At 48.6% G+C, this 15,072-nt stretch overlaps 1 protein-coding gene across 1 annotated transcript in view; it reads left to right on the forward strand.

Moving 5' to 3' along the window:
* Positions 1–752: 752 nt before the first annotated feature.
* The window catches only part of usta (uronyl 2-sulfotransferase a), a 28,100-nt gene continuing 13,780 nt past the window's right edge, over positions 753–15,072 (forward strand). Inside the window, exon 1 of the mRNA XM_057016013.1 lies at positions 753–1,299. Coding sequence (XP_056871993.1) covers positions 1,068–1,299 — 232 coding nt within the window. The 5' untranslated portion in view covers positions 753–1,067. The remainder of the gene's footprint in view (positions 1,300–15,072) is intronic.

Genomic DNA, 15,072 nt, shown 5'->3' on the forward strand with positions numbered 1-15,072 from the left:
ATTTCACCCCGTTGGTTAATTATGCTCCTCAGCTTTTTCCAGCATTAATTTGAACAATGATTTTAACATTGCAGTTTAAGAGGTCGTTTAGGAAGTTTTCATAAGTGATATAGCAAATAAAGAGCAGCAGTAAAACATCACATCTGCTCCCGAAAGCATGAACGAGCATTAAAAAAAAACAAAAACCAACACACGCTGCCTCTGCCACATGTGTGTAAAGCTGAAGGGCCGCTGTCATCCAGACTGCACTTCTGTGTACTAGATCCCTGCATCAGGCTAACAGAAATGCAACATGGCTCTTCGTGAATCAGCTTCCAGTGGAAAAGACCAAAGTAAGAAAGAATCGGGGCCGTTTTATGACGTTTCAGCTGGTTTCTGCGTCAGCCGGCTCCACTGTAGGTGTCCCCAGTGAAAGTGTGTTTCCTTCAGGTGTTGGTGCTGCCTCCTAAGTATAGGTGGGGTGTAATATTGGGCTCTCTCACTGTGGCCTGAGGGGAACCAAATCACACATGCAGGACTGAACAGATACTCTGCGACTCCCCCCTGGTCTGTTCCAGCGCCTGCCCCACCGACAGTGTTTTAAATTTCGGTAATTGGTGTGCATGCCATCTTTTTCCGGGTACTTCTCATTCCTTCTTGCACCGTCACGTTGGTTTCCTGTATTTTACCTGTATTTCACCCAAAGATCCCGTCTAATCCCGTGCCGAACGCAAGGTGCCGCTGTTTTACGCACCGGAGACCGACCGCCAACTCTCGAGTGAGCTGGAACTTTTTTCCTTCTTCCACGTTCAGTAATCTGACACCCAAAAACAGGACTCGGCAGCAGAAGGATGGACCCTTAACTCGGCTGTTAGAACGGAAGGAAAGAGCAGTCGCCCGACGTGCGCAGGCGAGCAGGATCGAGTGGCAGCGAACGCGGCTGTGCGCTAAAAACAACTCCGTGGCCGAGGTGTCGGAGCGGAGCTGGCTGCCTGCGCGTCTCCGTCCGCCTCCAATGATCCCAGAAAGACAAGTTTCACTTTTCTCAGGCGGATGGGTGACTTTCCACGGCGCTTTGTGAGGAGTAGATGATGAAGAATTTCAGCGGCAGTCCCCTTCACTGCAACAACCAGATCCCGAATCACATCCGAGAGCGAAACAACAGAAAGAGCAGCGTCCTCTCTGCGCTGCCGCTGCGACTTTCCCTGCGAGGTTATGGTTTCTGCATGGCTACGCTCTTCCTCTTCTGTTTCGGCTCTCTCTTTTACCAGCTGAACGGAGGACCCCCAAGGATCTTGCTGGACATCCGACAGTACCTCGGTAAGAACTTCATCTATCCCGACGCGCGTCAGTCAGAGAGACCCTTTAATGAAACACTTGGGTCCCAGCTGTGATGAGAGGCCAAAAGTCACACGGGATTTAATGAGGCTCCTCATTCACGGCTGAATGGGGCCACAGCGGCCCCTCCCGACCCCGCTCACCTCACCCCTTATCCCGTTGTCATCTGTCGGTTGCGGTGACTGAAACACGTGTTCTGAACCATTACTCAGACCAAAGCGCGGGGGAGGCGCTGCGTTTTGGCCCATGTGCACGTCAGTTCGGACTTTATTAAACGGGGCCTTTTGTGTCAACATTGGCTGATGAGCTGTTAAAAGTGTCACTGTCCCGGCAGCTGGTGCGCTCCGGACACGCTGCTCTTTACGCACATTTGGCACCGGCGGAACAAGGCGCAGCAGTGTTCGCGCGGCTGAATGTCTGCTGGTGTCTCGACCTCAGCGTGATGGTTCTGCAGCAGATAAGGTCAAAATCATGCGGGTTTGGAACTGAAACGCAGATCGGTGCTGGTTGCTGTCGTGCTGTGACGGGCAAGATGAGCAGAGATCCTCTGGAAGGGAAGTCTGAGGTCCTGCATCTGCTGATGCTCCGAACAGAGCTGATCTCTTATCAATGTGGTGCTGTGCAGCGTGGGTGTGTGGTTGGAGGGGGGGCGGGGGGGGGGGGGGGGGGGTGTTGAAAGGAACTTGTGTTCTACCTTTTTTCTCTCTGATGACTCGAAGCTTTCATGATGCGATAAACATCTGGAACAGAATGAGAGGCGCTCACCAAGTTAGCCGCTGATCCTTTGGGTCACATTGGTTTCCTGTGGACACACACACACACACACACACACACACACACACACCTTCAAGAAGCAGCCCCACAGAGTGCAAGTCAAGAGTCAGTCAAGGCGTTTAACAGTCCAACGTCAATGGAAGTGTCATCAGTTCAGAGGTTCGTTCTTCAAAGATAAATCAGCGTCTAAGGCGGCCTCCCCCCCCCCCCCCCCCCCCCCCCCCCACCCCCCCCTTCCACCACCACCACCATCAGCCCCCCCCCCAGGCCCTAGTCTGTCAAACTCTGCTCTGACACTTTTGATCTGAATTGGGGTGGGGGGGGACTGGGTAACTAATGGGGTATTATTAGATAGACTGACACAAACACATCAGAAGCTGGACTGTGATATAAAAGGTCCCAGTTCAAAAAGTGGGGGTGGCACCGACAGCAGCTGGACCAACACTCATTTTGTTTTATTCAAAGCGTCAAAATGAGCATTTGATTATATTTATATAACAATTTAAAGATGACGTGGAGGAAGAAGAGCATCGTAACATCCAAATACGAGAGGACTTACATTTGTACTGTTGTTTCTGTCACATCACAGCTGCATCAGATTTACTCAAACAGGAAGAGAAATGGGCCGTAAAGGAGCAAATGTGCTTGTTTCCATCCATTTTCCAGCTCTAAACACGGCTCCTGATGTGCAGAGTCTGTTTCTAACACACCTTTCATCCTCACGCCGACCTCTCAGCTCCCCAGAGCTTATTTGGCCTTTTTGCTATTTTATTTCAAGTTCACATTGATCAGATCAAGACCGAATGTGTAAAAGTGCAGTGTTGCCTTCAGGGTCTTTTCGGTATTTGATGATTGAACGGTCACGTTCGGTCCCAGCGGGATCCTGTGACCAGCCGATTTATTCACATTCAGCTGTGGCGTTTTTCCTCCTGGCTGGGACGAAATGGACGATTCCTGCTGGGGTCCTTGAAGGCAGCAGAAGTGGGCTGATTGTCACACGGTAGTCGTACTGTAGAGGGAACAGACCGCGGATTGTTGGGGTCAGCGGGGGGGCCGTTGTTGGAGGGTTTCACCCGGCAGATCGCCGACCTTCATGGACCCTCGCGTCACTGTGTCGCCGACCTTGTCGCGCCGGAGGCTTCCTTGACTTCGGTGTCATCGGGAATGTCATCGATTGTGAGCAGATATGAGGAAGGCCGTCAGGGTGCCGTGTGGCCATGAGGTTCGTCTGCTTCACTCAACTTCTTTCTGATTTGCGCAGCTGGGATGTTGCGCAACAGAGGTGACTAATGCAGGAATAAGCATCCAGTCTCTACAGTAGAAATGGAAACCAGGTCAAAGGTCAAAGCAGTGTAATTCCCCGACCTGTGGAGGAGGTGTGGAGCACAGGTGTGGGAAATAGAGCCCAAGAACAACAGAAAACCCACTGAAGACCTTAGACTTGAGGAAAGTGGCGCTCCGCTGACACCAGGTGTGCCGGGAGGAACGCCACATTTCCAGCAAAGCGGCGTCAGGATGTCCGGAACGCTCGGAACGTTTATCCGAAGTCAGCCGGTTCGCAGGCAATGCTCCCAAATGCTAAAAGAGGAAACTTCTGCCTCGTGTTCCGGCCGCTATCATTTTCGAATCGCATCTTTTGGCAACTTTCACTTTCTTGCTCTCACTTCTCAAACGCCCTCGGTGACATCGGACCTCTGGCAGCTTCAGAGGAGTTCCAGGCTGAGGGATCAGGCAGGTATGTGTGGACCCAGAAGCCTCGGAGGCTGATTCTCTCCCCACTCCGCCTTCTGCCTGATTTACAGCATCTCTAGGATGTTGGTATTTAAAAAAAAAAAAAAAGTGATTCTGGGTGGGAAAGTAAAGTTGCTGTCGCTGTTCTTAACCTCTGACATTTGTTCTCCTCGGTGGATTTAGGCTGACAGATATGAGCAGTAAACCTGCTGAGCCTGCCGAGGTGAATCCCGGGAAGGCCGACAGACGGAGTGGAGCTGGATTTTATTTTTTTTCTCAACAGGTTAAACCGCGACTTTAAGCTACATTTCTGTAAATCAAGCCGCCCGACGGGCAGGGAGGGGAGGGGAGACCTTTGGATTGGCCTGCTGTTAGCGGCCGTCTGACGGCTGAGGTTAGCAACGGGGTGTGATCACGTTTGATTACAACATCAGCAGAAATCTCGCCTGTTGGCTGAGCTCTTCACGTGTCGACACGACCGCAGCATTTTATTATCTCCACCAGTCTGTTAGAACCCTCAGACGCGACCAGTGCACGTGTCGCTCGGAGTACGAGGTCAGTTACTGTGGAGCTGTGTTCAGAACGGCTCCTCATGGTCACGTGAGGAGCCGTCATTCCCTTGGATTTTGCCTGCTGTCCTCATTGGCTGAATTCGTCAGCAGCAGGTTCTGGGGCCGTTCAGGTAGACTTTGCATGTCCCGTTTGTTTTCTCCTGTTTTACTGGTCTGATTGGAGACTCTTACTGGTGAGTGATGGTGTGTGTCCTACGATGGAGTGGTGGCCAGTCCAGGGTGTGTTCCACTACTGTTAGGTTTAAACTGTTCATATAGCAATGCTGTAACTACTTATTATCACTCCTGACCAGAAACCTGTGACCTGCTTTAACCGATGTTCTGTCACCTCGGGATAGCAGGAGACAACCTGACCATCCATCCCCCATTTTCTCATATGCTCCTTTTGTATATATCATGCTTGTTTCATCATGTGACGCTTACGCTTATTGTAATCTTACATGTTTGTGTGCTAATATAAAATAAACCTTGTCAAGGCTCACACTTTGTAGCTCACACTGCAGACGTGTTTGTTGCCCTTGCAGCAAGTAAAGCTTCCGTCTCATTCCTCTGAAGGCAACAGCAACAAGCACCTCGCCACTCTGACGTTAATAAAGGAAGGGTGGCTGACGGCTGTCATGACCCATTTCCTGTGTTCTGCTACCCCCCTCCCCCCATGCCCACAGTTTGTCAGTCGTCATGAACGTGTGAAGGGAAACTTAGCATCACCTCCAGAAGACCCCGAAATGACTGCCCAAGTGGCGTCGCATCCTGTCTGAACGCCAGAACGCTCGCGTGGCTGGTGATGCCCTCTGGCTGCCCTCCCTACTGAGCCGAAGCTGCGGGGCTTTTATCTGCTTAGCTGGTTTTCATGGGTCGATAAAGTGACGCAAAAATATCGCCTTTAATTGGGAGTGAGCAAAGGTCACAATGGTTTCATTTTAAGAGAATTTTTCTTTTATAAAGGATCAGTATCTTGTTAAAAACAGAAACGGCGATACAATGTTAGCAATTACCGCTCTCTCTCGCTGTGTTGTTGCCCTCTCCAGAGAGACGGGCAAACACTAAAACAACACAGGGCAATTATCCTTCATTAGCTCATTTGTTGTTACCACATGAAACCAGAGGAGGTGAAGAAAAACATACCTGCCGCTACGCTGTAAATGCTTTCCGAAGCACCCAGGGCAACGACGCTAATAACCCGAGAGGTGTCCCAGACACATTTGCAGGCAGTGGTTTGTGACTTTGCTAATGTGTTGTGCAACTGTTTATAATGCTCTTTCAGCGATAACGACAACAGACAGCTCAGGTGACCGGAGAGATGTTTCCGGATATTTTCAATCTTCGGCCTGAAAGTTTTCTGCTAGTCAAAATTGTAAAACTAGCACTACAAACTTAGTCATGTGGTTTGTTTGTACATGCTAAGAGGAACGAATTGAGGCGCTCTCATACATTTTCATTCTCATTTCCTGTTTGAATACAACTAGGCCACCTGTTTCCCCTCAATTTTTTAAGCTCAGATAAACATTTGATATCTGAGGTTTTATATTTACACGCTACTAAGGATCAAGCCAAATGAAGTAAGCTAGTGGGCTAGTAGGTGGCGCTAGTCTGCAGTGTTATCAGACTGAGTTTGGTGTATTTGGTGTGTAACCCTGCTAATTTCTCATTTTTTCCCCCAATGGTGTGATGACCTAATGACCATGTTCTCTCTAGCTCACAGGTGACAATTAGCTAAAAGAATGGCTTTTCAAGCCTGTAAAGTCAACTTGTTGCAGGTTTCCTTCGTAAAGTAAACAGTTGTGTTAAATATGGCTAAAGCCTTTTTACTCCGGCTCTCTTGTCCGGCGGATTATCAGGAAAACGCACGAGATCAGATGTTGGTTTGTTTTTAGAAAACCCGCCAGTGCCAAGACGCTGATGATGACTGGCTGTGGTGGCTTTTATGTCGGCTCATGTGGCGGCGCGTAAGTGGGCGTGTGGCTCCGAGCCCGCGGCCACTGGGTGGTACCCTGATGCTGGTGCTCAAACGACAATGTACATCCCATAATTTAAGAGACGAGCGTGGAGATAAGTAGAGGTCCTCTTGAGTTAAAAAAAAAAAGTGAACATCAGATCTTCCTCGTTTGGCCGCCATTTCTACCGGTCGTTTTGCACGTTTTTGCACTGTTTCTTTGGAACTTTGTACATTCTGTGTTTACAGCCACAGAATTCCAAACATGTCCGGCTCTTGCTTCCGCTCCTTCCATTAGAATATGCTTGTTATCAGGCAGTAGCTCCGACTCGTTGCCAGAGTAGAGATGCAACTTTTGATCCGCTCAGAAACACGTCGCCCCCGAACGCACCGTCTTCGAGGACCTGCTACTTTAGGACGGTGGACTCTGCCTGTTAGCCTCATTCTGCGGCAGTGAAATGTTCACAGAAGTTTAAATGGCATCCTTAAATATACAGCAGGCCGGTTAGAGCCGCGTCGCCCCGCCCATGTTGTTAAAACCGCAGCGTGCTGGTTTGGGGAAATGTTCTTGATCTTTAAAACTTTTATATTGCAGAAGTTCGGCGGAGCTGACATTTTTTTTCTCCCTTTTTGGTGGCTTTTTGTAGAAAAGGAGGCCGTCTGTTGTAGTTTTAAAGTGGCCGTGCTGATCCCACTGGGTCAATGGGCTGGTTCTGGCTGCCGTCAGCGGGGGTAGCGCTGATTTTGCACTTGCTACCAGCACTAAATGAGCAAAGTTATCGGAATCGGAAGTCAGGGAAGCGAGCGAAGCTTCAGCAGACTTTGCTACTAAAATAAGCCAATGGTGGGAGAGTTTATTAGGTGCAGCCGTGGGACCTTCTTGGATGTGTTCTGAGAGTTTGTTGCAACTTGTTTCATGGGTGGATATCTGACAGCAGGGCTGAGTCAACACTGATTTATTACACCAACCCGAGATCCCCGATGCGGTCAATTCGTTCCCCCACAAAGCTCACACATATGGACACGAGCGGCAGATGTTTGGCCTCCAAGATCTGGGGATTTAGAAAGCAAAAATGCTGCCTCCATGTTGTCTCACAGGTTTTTGCAACGTTTTGGGATATAAAACCCAAACGTTCCGCCCAATCCCGCTAGCTCTGATACCACCCTTTCGAGGAAATGCCACTTCATCGTTGTTGTTGGAGCGTAGCCAAATTAGGATCTTTTTTTACACAGACTTGTTTGCTGAAACGGACCAAAAGTAGTGACAAAACAGTCTAATTTGTTTTCTGATGCAGGTATTTTACGAGAAACAAACCAGACATGAAGAATGCGGCTCCAAGGCCAAGCTAAATAAAGAGGGGAGCTACTGCGATGTGGCCTCGTCCCTCCCAGCTTCTGTCTAAACAGCCTCGTGCAGCAGGTCTTTACTGCTGTCGCTCAGTGGCTCTTAGCACAGTAACCACAGGTGTAGACTAGCTTGATTCTCTGATCCATGTTTGGAAATGGAAAATTTTCAGTTGCAGTTTGGACAAATGACGCCGAATTCAGTTGGTCCACGTGCAAACTGCCAGACAGATTTAAACGCATCGTTTTGGGGGCAGGTCTGAGCAGTTTGGTCTTCCGTGCTCTGCGTTAGCAACGCTAGTGAATGTTTCATCGTCGGTAATGGAGACAATCTGGTGTTCCCTCACGACTGTCCAAAGGCTTCAACGGCTCGTGTGGCGACTGCGATCCGCAGTAGTGGACGGTCCACAAAGCGTTTTTGAAACGTTCCGATGGAATGTGGTCGTCTCCTGTGGAAAGCAAACCTCATCTGGGCCAAATATCACACATCTGTCACAGAATGTGCTCCCTTTCCTTCCCTCCTTTCCTCCTGTCCTCTCTGCGCTCGCTCGCTATTGCGTCATCGCTGGTGTCAGTTCAGAAAGGTCCCAGAGGGCTGGCGCTAAAATCCGCACGCTGCCATCACCTGTCAGACACGCTCCTGGTTCTAAGGATCGTTTTTTTTGCCTGGGGTTTGTTCCCAGGTTGCGGCTGAAGCCGAACGAGCGCTGCTGTAATGTTGTTGTAACCCTGCGCAAATATTCAGGACGGAATATGTGGAAATAACACGGTCCAGAGGCAACAAGTGATTTAATCCAATATGCAAACAACTGTCCAACCTGCTTTAAAAAGGGTTTAAAGTCAAGTGGTGTAAATCAGACGTTACATAAGATCCTGTCTGACTCGCAGTTACATGCTCAGGAAGCTAACAAACAACATAAAGCAACGATGCTAACAGCATTACAGGCTGTGTCTCTGCGTCCCGACATCGAGGAGAAGAAAGTTCAGGGGAAGATGAAGGGCTGGGATATTTGTGTCTCCTTACTTTGTGACCCAACAGAGAAGTTCAGGCCATACCGAGAGGTCAGAGGTCATAGTAGAACCCTGGTTACACCCGCTGGTGTCAGTTAATCTTCTCCTCCTCTCAACGGCTCCTCTCAACCTCTTTTTCTGGGATTAGTTCATCTGAATCCCAGTTGTACCAGCCCAGTCTGGACCCAAATGTCACCAGTCGGACTTTCCAGTCAGAATTCATGAGAGATTCTCAGCCTAATAGTTGGAAATGCTCCCCGACTGTGCCCCCCCGCCACAATTGACTCCTCTCTTTTCCACTCCTGACTGTTTGCCAGCCTCTCTCCACCTCTTTCCTACCCAAATCCCTTTTTTCTCTGTTAACCTCAGTTTATTATGTTATTTCTCCTGTTCTCACTCCTGTAAATTTGCAAAAAAAAAACAACAAAAAAAAAAAAAAGCTTCCACACACTTAAATCTTTCCTGGACAGGAACCTCTGGGTGAACAGATGCCTCGCTGTGCGCTGCCGTGGATGTGTGTTACACCCTGGCGCAGGGCCGCACCGCTGCCGTGTTGGCGCTGTGGTCCTGGCAACTGGAGCCTCCGTGTCTCTAATCCCGGCACACGCTTCCATTACATACTCAAAGGCGTCCCGCACCACATTCTTGTGCTGATCGTGCACGTTTGGTTTGACAGTGTTATTAAAAACGAGGAGCAGCCATGCGAAGGCCACCTCTTGTTCCTCCTGTTGGAGCAGTTGGATGTGGTGCAACAGTTGAGGGAAACAATTTTCAGTGGAAACTTGCCAAGGTTTTTTTTTTTCTTCAAAATCTATTTTTATTCGTAGCTCTGCCGACAACGTGAAAGGAAATTTTGCTAACATCTTCGTAAACACCAAAATTCAGAGAATCGTTTTTGCAAATCGTTTCCAGTATTAGAAACCAACTCGCAGTCATGTTTTTTCAGCTTGGCTTGAGGTCACAGTTTTGAAGCCTGAACAGGATTTCGGTCAGTGTTCGTTGATGTCACGGCACAAATCGCGCACTCTGGTATTGGACGGAACATTAAAACAGACCCAGAATCACGACTTCTATTTTTACAGAGTAAAAGGACGGTCGCGTTGGTCTAAATACAGGGGCCGAGGGGCCTAAACTTGCTTTCCCTCCCTAAGAAATTGTAGCTTTTCCAGCAGCGTAGAGATGAAAATCCACCACAGGAGTTCAGCAGCAGTCTGGATTATCTCCTCCATCACCTGATGTTCTGATGTTTTTATCCTCTTTATTGGCTTTCGTCTCCTTCACCTGCCCTTCCTGCGCTTGGTTTGAGCTCTAACTAAAAAGCTACACCTAGCTTAGATCCTATATGAAGATAAATGGACCAGCAGCAGTGGAAAGTATGAGTGGAAGGTTGGTACAGGTGGAACACTGCGCAGGCCGACCACAAACCATCAATCAGCATCTCTGGGGGGAAAAATTAATGTTCAGTGAAATTCTTCGTTTGAAAGAAAATTGCAAAGTCGTTCAGTAATTACGTTAAATATGTTTTCGGTATTGACCACAATTATTGTGAATCCTGCCAGAATCAAGCAGCCCTAATAGCAGCCCTGAACAGAAGCCCGGCCAGGCCCGGCCCACTGGACACAGCATATGAATGAAAGAGGGATATTTTTGCCACCGTTCCATGTGCGAGTGAGGGCAGCGTTGGGCTTGAAGACGTGCCCGCCTTACCAGGAGAGGCCGGTCAGGGGTGAGAGAGTTCCCCTCACCTCAACAGCGCTGCGCTCTGCCTGCCCCAAAATTAGCATGAATCAACAGCCATGGCGCTTGGATGCCGAGGGTATTTGCCTCCGCGTTGCGTGCAAGTGGACCCCAGCTCCACATGTGTGTGTGTGTGTCTGTGTGTGGAAGAAAGAGAGAGTGTGTGGGAGGGAGAGCACAGGGTTGCAGTGTGCGCCTGGATCGGCGGCCCGGCTGCAGTCGCCCCACCGCAGGGGAAACCAAATTCATAAAGACAATTAGGCTGTTAATGAGCCATAACGAGTGCAGCTTCTTCGTCGTTGCTCGTGGTTTGGGTGTGAAAACCAGAGAAGAGCCGGACAATAAAGTCTAAGAGGGAGAAACGTTGCACAGCTCGCTGCAAACCTGTCAAAACCAGCGACTCTGAGTCTTTTTCCCCCAGAAATGTGCTCTTGCTTTCAGTTTTTATCAGCTTCTGGAAAATAGAATTACCCCGTCATACCACAATACCCCTTTTCTGTTGGGTTATGTTGTTAACATGTGTTTAGACGTGATTACGGCTGTTTGGTCACAGTGTTAAATGGGATTTTTAATCACAGACTGTTGTTTAAGTGAGCGTCACTGTTGCCATGCAGACTGATTTTCCTCCATCTATAAATATTCCGTCACTCGTGTTGGAAGTGCGAGTTGCCATCTGTTGTTTGTCGCCATGTGGTTGATCTTCCCGCACACGCTGGCTGACAAATGTTTGCTGCAGCAACGTTGTCGCAAAAAATGTGGCTTTTTTTTGTGTATCTTAGCTGATCCCAGCTGATCCTGCTCCCTCCTCTTTGTTTTCTTCCTCGTCCCGATGGGTCGCAGTGACCAACATGTGCCAGACACATGGCAGAAAAACACTTTATTCGGCACCTCGATGAAGGTTGGGGAAAGAAACTATAAGGGTGTGTGTGTGTGTGTGTGTGTGTGTGTGTGTGTGTGTATGTCTGTGTGTGTGTGTGTGTGTGTGTGTGTGATGTGAAAAAAGCTGGTCCACTGGAGACACACGCTGGTTCGGTCGCATTCACACATAAAGATTATGATCCTGGAGAGAAAAGACTATTAAGACCATTAAGAGCCTGAAAGTGTGCGGCCTAACGTCTGAGTCTACAGGCGCGCCACACACTCATGCATGTGTGAATTCAGAAATTCCAGCTGCAGCGTCCGTAACTGCGAAGTGTGAGTCAAAGTTGGGAAGATTTTTAATTCTTCCAGAGCAGCTAATTAGGTAAGAAAAACAAAATCCTGATGTAGTTATAATGATGATGAATGAGGTGAATTAAGGTAGATTCATTAAAGCGGAACTCTGGTATTTAGGTGTGATGGGTCTTAGCTTGGTGCGTGCTTCCTGGCTGCTTCGCCTCACCGCACGAGCCTGTTTATGGTCTCTGGGAATAATAAAGTTTGTTGTGAGAGCTGCTTTCCCACTTTCCTCTGATCTGCTGCTTGTGCATGGCTCCATATTGATTTTGCTTTCAAGGCTGAGTTACAGTTTAATCAGCCGTCTACAGTTACACACACAAAGTAAATGTAGCCAGAACCTGTAAGCTAGGCACGTTAGCGAACACCACAGGACCCTGGATACCCCTGATCATAATACAGTCCAAAACCCGATGCCCTGTCACTGGAAATGGAATAAACCCGGCCAGTGTCTGTGTGGATGCGTGCCAGTGGTGGCACACGCCCCTGAGATTGGCAAACACCATTAAAAAAATGGATAGATTTTTTTAATCTTTTATGACACAGAGCTTGTGGAACGGATCCAAATCTCACTGATGGACCTTTTGACGGTCCCATAAAGGTCCATTGTTGGGCTCAGTGACAGAAATAACACACTTCAGAGGTTTGTGGTCACCCATCCTCCTCTTTCCTTCTCCCTGTGGAAATTGACAAGGCTATCCAGGAAGCTATTAAAGCTTCCGCTACCTAGCACCTCCTTTTGAACTTTGTTTGCCGTCCCTGGCGCACTCGCTTCTGATGATGCGGGGCTGCTGCATTAAATTTGAAGCAAACACGGCAGAACTTTTGGGCCAGTGGGGCGTTCGTGGACCAGCCCACGCAGTTGGAAGCAGCGGTCATCATCACTCATGGTTGCTCACACGTGGCTGGCACATGCACATGCATGAAGCCTGCACACTGTAAAATGTCTGCCATAGCTCGTGATCACACGTCAACACGGGGGCCGTTACACCTTTTTTAGGCCTGTGCGAATATTTCAGAGCGAATCATGACGTCATTGCTGGAGAGGTGTTTAAGTCATGAAGTGAGCTTTAGCCAGCATCATTCATCTTCTTCTCTGCTCAACACCACTGATTTAATTAAAAAAAAGAGTTCCTCTTTCCTTCCTGCTCTTCCCCTGGCTGTCAAGTTCTCCCCTCCAACCTTTTTTATTATCATTTCCTTACTTTGCCGTAGACGACGGCAGCTGTTTTCCCTGAAACTGGGTCCTCAGTCACATGATGAAACCCAAAGGAATTCCGCTCCTGTTATTCACTCTTGATTTCTGATCCCTCCTTCGAATCATGGTTCTGTTTTAACTCTGTTGTTGCCGTTCCGTTCAGTTCTTCTCTAGCGGCCGCAGCCGTCGTCACGAACCTGCCGCAGGCATTCGTGCAATTAGTTATGCCATTCGGATTTGTTGTGAGATTGTTTTGACGTTTGAAGCTAATAGCAGATTAGCTTTGTGAGAAATGTGAGTAAGCTAGCACTTGTTTCCAGTGTCAATGCCAAGTTATTCCTACTTTTGCAGTGAGAAGACTCAAGAACTGTGATTGAACCCACACAAAGGCTAACGAGTGTGTTCCTCGCAGTGTGGAGCGCTGTCTGCATCCTCGAATCAGGCCTTCTCCCAAATATAATTCACGTGTGTGTTTCCTACGGTATGCAAGTCTTGCCGATGTACTCAGAGTTCGCTGCGCTGCAACTGTGTTAGAACAAACTCCAGCATTCCCAGATTCCAGACGTTGGTAAGCGCAACACTTCCAGACGTTGCTACGAGAACCGAGACACACTGCGTGGAATCATTTGTTGTTGAGAAGAATGCCAGGTAGGAGCGCATGTCCAGGTTTGTGTGTGACCACCCCACCCCCCGCAGCCGAGCCGCCGCCACCAAAAACAAGGGCGTGGACGTTGTTTGTCGTTTTCGCGGCCTTCCCGCTGCCGTGATTAAAGGCTCGACGTAAAACAACACAGCCTTTTTTTGGGTTGGTATTTTCACTGTTGTTTTCTTGCGAAGGCTTGAGCACGTGCCGGGATGCGTGTTAGCTTCAGCTGCCGATGTGCACCGCAGGACCTTGGCAAACGAAAACACCAAGATGCTACTGTAATTAGCTCCTTTCTGATAAACACGTTGCTTCCTGAAAACAACCTCTGCAGTTTGTTACCTCACACTGTTTCTAATTGATCAAAGTCTGGAGACAACTAAAGAGCTACTCAATAGACTGCGGCAACACGTCTTGTTTTTGTTTCGCTTGCGTCCATGAGCCCAGATGTCATCAGCTGTGGTTGCATGAGCAATTGTTTTCACGGCTTGGATGTAATGACTTGGCTGCCCAAGATAAGCTTCTACTGTTGTTGATATGGAAGATTAGGGCACACCTAAACCAGGATCAAAAATACTTCTGTTTTGATGTGAGGCGTGTTTACCGGGGTTCTGGAGCGCGTGACGAGACGAAGCATCGAATACTGTTTATGTTCATGCTCAGTGCCTCACTTTAAAGGGATGACGTTGGCGTATCGGGAAAACTACAAGTCAGTCAGGTTTCTTAATCCAGCATCGTGCCCTCTTGTTCACAAGCGCAGAAGAGAGAGATAGAGCGCACAGGCGCCCTCTGAAGAGGAAGAATGGGTCTCATCCTGTCCATGGTGACACAGGATTTCTCCTCATTGTTGCAGCAACTTGCAATAGCAACATTAGCCGGCGCTGCACCGTGATGAAAGTGTTTGGAAAGTGTTCTAATTTACGCATTTCTAGAGGAAAAAAACAAACTGACCGACTGTCACAGCCAGCCAGTTAGGAAAAGTGTCAATATTCAGCCTTCTGGACAATGAGCTGGACCTGAAGGTGGTTCGTTAGGGTTGGGGTTGGATTTCAGGCTTGTGTCCTGCAACTCCTGAGGTTCTAAACTTATTTAGTCGCAGTGATGTTGAGCTGGCTACCATATGAACTCTGTCACCTGCTACTTTTGCATGATAATGAGCACAAATCCCTGACATGACCACTGTGCTGAGGTCACCGAGGGACTCGAGTGTAAAGTCCCCCCATCTAAATGGTTGGACTATTTTTTGTTATTCCTTTCCAATCCTACACCATTTTGGTTGCACCACCACAATGTGGTGTTTCCAACATACATCCCTGCCCATCCCTGAGTGCATTTGCCTATGTTTTTACAGGCATCTTTTACATTTAACCAAAATTTGAAGGGTGCAGTAAGCCTCCCCACGGTGTTTTATCATCCGTGCACCTGCAACAACATGGCGGCGGCACAGTTTCCTCTATTTATATCCCCAATCAGCCTGAGCTTGTTGATTCTAGAGCTACTGGAGGGTGATGTGGAACAGGGCACAGTGGGTGGAGACCCTGACCCTTCCTTTAACTCCCTTCTGTAATTAGGGAGGACGGTTCCAGCGATGGGTCTT

The sequence above is a fragment of the Takifugu flavidus genome, chromosome 19 (assembly GCF_003711565.1).
Source record: "Takifugu flavidus isolate HTHZ2018 chromosome 19, ASM371156v2, whole genome shotgun sequence".
NCBI lineage: Eukaryota > Metazoa > Chordata > Actinopteri > Tetraodontiformes > Tetraodontidae > Takifugu > Takifugu flavidus.